At 38.7% G+C, this 3,477-nt stretch overlaps 1 protein-coding gene across 1 annotated transcript; it reads right to left on the bottom strand.

The window, feature by feature from the left end:
* Positions 1 to 1,502: 1,502 nt before the first annotated feature.
* On the bottom strand, positions 1,503 to 3,230 carry LOC137636925 (zinc finger protein ZFP2-like). The gene is made up of 2 exons (XM_068369263.1): positions 2,681 to 3,230; positions 1,503 to 2,527 (listed from the first exon to the last, which is right to left on the bottom strand). The coding sequence occupies exons 1-2, from the start codon at positions 3,228 to 3,230 to the stop codon at positions 1,503 to 1,505; spliced, it is 1,575 nt and encodes a 524-aa protein (XP_068225364.1).
* Between the last annotated feature and the right edge of the window lie 247 nt (positions 3,231 to 3,477).

Raw genomic sequence — 3,477 nt, 5'->3', positions numbered from 1 at the left:
AGGGTCGGCCATTTAAAAGTGAGAGAGTCCATACTCTCTTCGTCACCATAATTAAATCTATCCAAAACGAGTTCAAGTTTTGAAATGAAGATAAAACCCCTGCATAGCGAAAGCTCAAAACTGGAATAGTGTACTTCACCAAATCGTTGTGAAAACAAATCCAGTTAGGGACGGCGTATTTAGTAGGTCTTGCCTGTGGCACGACAGAGGGAAAATTGGTTCGTTGTTGACATCGAGTACTTGAGTACCTACTTGACAGATGGCGCTGTTGATGTACACCCCCACCTGTATAGCGATCGCTGGCGTATTCCTCCCGTAGATTTTTTCTGTCGGGCAGCAGGGATGCAGCTATATGATCATCGGGTAAGTTTGATATTGAAAAAAGGAGTATACAACTATGTAATGAAAGACCCCACCCGAAACTATTCTATCTGCGGCTATCCATGCTTAAATGCAACAAGTAGTAGTACTGGGAGCAGAGCCACCGGGTAACCTTGATAATGGCTCCCCTTCATTTTCGCCACTCTTCCCCCTCTAAGCGTAAAATCTATTCGGGGTGAAGATTGCCATGTGTCGTATCAAGAAATACGTACCCTGATATTATGCGATATCCTTAAAAGTTATATTAAGGATACTCGCGCCAGGAGTTAGAATTCTGGGAACCTATGGCTAATTCTCTGGGAGTATCACTTTAGCCAAATATCCCTTAGAAAGCTACCTAAAGGAACCTTCCATAAGGACAATATGGACATATCACCCAAAAAAATAGATTTTTCGCTTTGCTGAAAATACGTTAATAATGCTAAAACAAGAAATTTGAAAATACTTTTAATTTTTCCTAACTATACAAACCTGGAGCTCTTTACACTGGAGCTGCCTTTTGGGAACAGCTGGAATTAGCTGTAAAACTTTGAGCTACTTAGCGAAGGAAGAACAAGAGTTGGACCAACCACCCTGCCCACACCAGCACTTGTATCTGAACTTCACTTTGCAATTGGGGCAAAACTTCCTGGGGGGAAGGTGATGGCAGGACCAGTGTGTGTTCAGAGCTTCATGATTGTATATAGGAAAAAATACAAATTATTTCCAAATGTCATTTGTTACAGCGCTATATACAAACTCCTACGATCTTTACAGTGGAGACTCACCGTTAGGTGGGTGTAAGTCCAAAAAACTAACTGGCTAGTGCCTGACCTGAGGTGCTACTCTAAGCTTAGCATGAGCGGTTTAGAGGCACCATGTCACCTCGTCGACTCTGAGAGCTAACGGCCTGGGCAAACGTGCGAAGGGGTGTGAACTTTCATCTGTAATCTCTGCTGTTTTTTCTCCTTTATTCCAGATCACAATATCAGATTTTATAGCACCTCCTTCTATGATGATTCTTGAGGAAACCTTCAGACCAAAAAGCTTTACCACAGTCCGTGCGCATGAATGGTTTTTCTTCCATGGGATTTCTTGAATGTTCATTGAGTCTTTCTTTTATATCAAATGTTTTGCCACATTCATGACATTGGAATAGATCTCTCATGTGATTTCTTATGTTTAGTGAAATAGTTTTTCGAAGTAAAGAATTTGCTACAGACATTGCACTTGTATGGCCTCTCTCCTGTGTGAATTCTTAAATGTTCAATGAGACGTCCTTTTGCATTAAATGTTTTGCTACAGACATCGCACTTGTATGGCTTCTCTCCCGTGTGAATTCTTAAATGTCCAGTGAGATGGTGTTTTAAAGTAAATGCTTTGCTACAGACATCACAATTGTATGGCTTCTCTCCCGTGTGAATTCTTAAATGTTCAGTGAGCCTTAGTTTTGTAGTAAATGTTTGGCTACAGACATCGCACTTGTATGGCTTCTCATCCATGTGAGTTCTTAAATGTTTAATGAGTCTTTGCTTTATGGTAAATGCTTTGCAACAGACATCGCACTTGTATGGCTTCTCTACCGTGTGAATTCTTAAATGTCTAGTGAGAAGTTGATTCATAGTAAATGCTTTGCTATAGACATTGCACTTGTAAGGCTTCTCTCCCGTGTGAATTCTTAAATGTCTAGTGAGATGTGCTTTTGTAGTAAATGTTTTGCTACAGACATTGCATTTGTTTGGCCTCTCTCCCGTGTGAATTCTTAAATGTGCATTGAGATGTGCTAATCTAGTGAATGTTTTGCTACAGACATTGCATTTGTATGGATTCCTTTCCATGTGAATTCTTAAATGTGTAGTGAGATTTTGTTTTGAAGTAAATGTTTTGCTACAGACAATACATTTGTATGGCTTCTCTCCCACGTGAACTGTTAAATGTCTAATGTGAAGTTGTTTCGTAGTAAATGCTTTGCTACAGACATTGCACTTGTAAGGCTTCTCTCCCGTGTGAATTCTTAAATGTTCAATGAGACGTCCTTTTGCATTAAATGTTTTGCTACAGACATCGCACTTGTATGGCTTCTCTCCCGTGTGAATTCTTACATGTACAGTGAGATGTGCTTTTGTAGTAAATGTTTTGCTACAGACATTGCATTTGTATGGATTCCCTTCCATGTGAATTCTTAAATGTGTAGTGAGATTATATTTTAAAGTAAATGTTTTGCTACAGACATTACATTTGTATGGCTTCTCTGCCATATGAATTCCTAAATGTCCAGTGAGAAGTTTTTTTGTAGTAAATGCTTTGAAACAGACATTACATGTGTATGGCTTCTCTCCCGTGTGAATTCTTGAATGTAATGTAAGACTATATCTATCACGAAACATTTTCCCACATTCACTGCATGTGCATTGCTTTCTAGCTAGAGCATTGGAGTTAACATTACCAAAGATCCTTTTTTTTATCTGCTTCTCATTTATTTGATTCACCTCTTGATTCAAAACATCTTTCTGTAATAATTCTCTTCCACTGACTACACATGAAAGTCTTTCTTTTCCTTTATTTTCTTCCATAATTGTCCTTAAGTATGCGCCTACACTTTCTTCCTCGTCGACATCCCCTTTACAACTTAATGAACCGTTTTCACTTACTGATGCATCGTACTCGTAAGAATTTGTCAAGTTGCTTTCGCTAGAATCAAATATTTCTGGCTCTACTTTGACTTCCATTTTTGGATCCAAGAAAAGAGCGCCATCATTAAAGGCAGCAACACTGCCAGACGTATCATTATTTTCTGGATTGACTGCAAGTGAAAGTGGATCTTCAATTTCCTTTTTCATTGAAAATTCAAAAGGTGGTTCAGAATTCATTATCCTCTCCCTATCAAAAGATGACAAACCCCTTAATATTATTTTCAATAGACTTCAAAGAGGAAATTAAGACTAAACTTCCTATTCTCAGACATCATACTGTACAACAAAAACTTCCAACATGACCTTTTCTTTTCCTGTCTTGCATCTCTTGCATATACCTTCAGTAGCTCACCAGCTTTAGCAGCAAGAGGTGGATGATTCCTTCCTTTGGGATGAAAAGTCTGGAATAATAAAAAACTAAGAT

This window comes from Palaemon carinicauda, unplaced genomic scaffold (assembly GCF_036898095.1).
Source record: "Palaemon carinicauda isolate YSFRI2023 unplaced genomic scaffold, ASM3689809v2 scaffold446, whole genome shotgun sequence".
Lineage (NCBI taxonomy): Eukaryota > Metazoa > Arthropoda > Malacostraca > Decapoda > Palaemonidae > Palaemon > Palaemon carinicauda.
The sequence above is the reverse complement of the archived record's forward strand: the minus strand, read 5'-3'. Positions and strand labels throughout refer to the sequence as shown.

Coding starts and splice junctions, on each gene's coding strand:
- LOC137636925 (XM_068369263.1), bottom strand. CDS start 3,230: ATGAATTCTGAACCACCTTTTGAATTTTCAATGAAAAAGGAAATTGAA. Junction 2,528..2,680: donor GGGAGAGAAGCCATACACAT/GTAATGTCTGTT, acceptor TTCACATGGAAG/GGAATCCATACAAATGCAAT.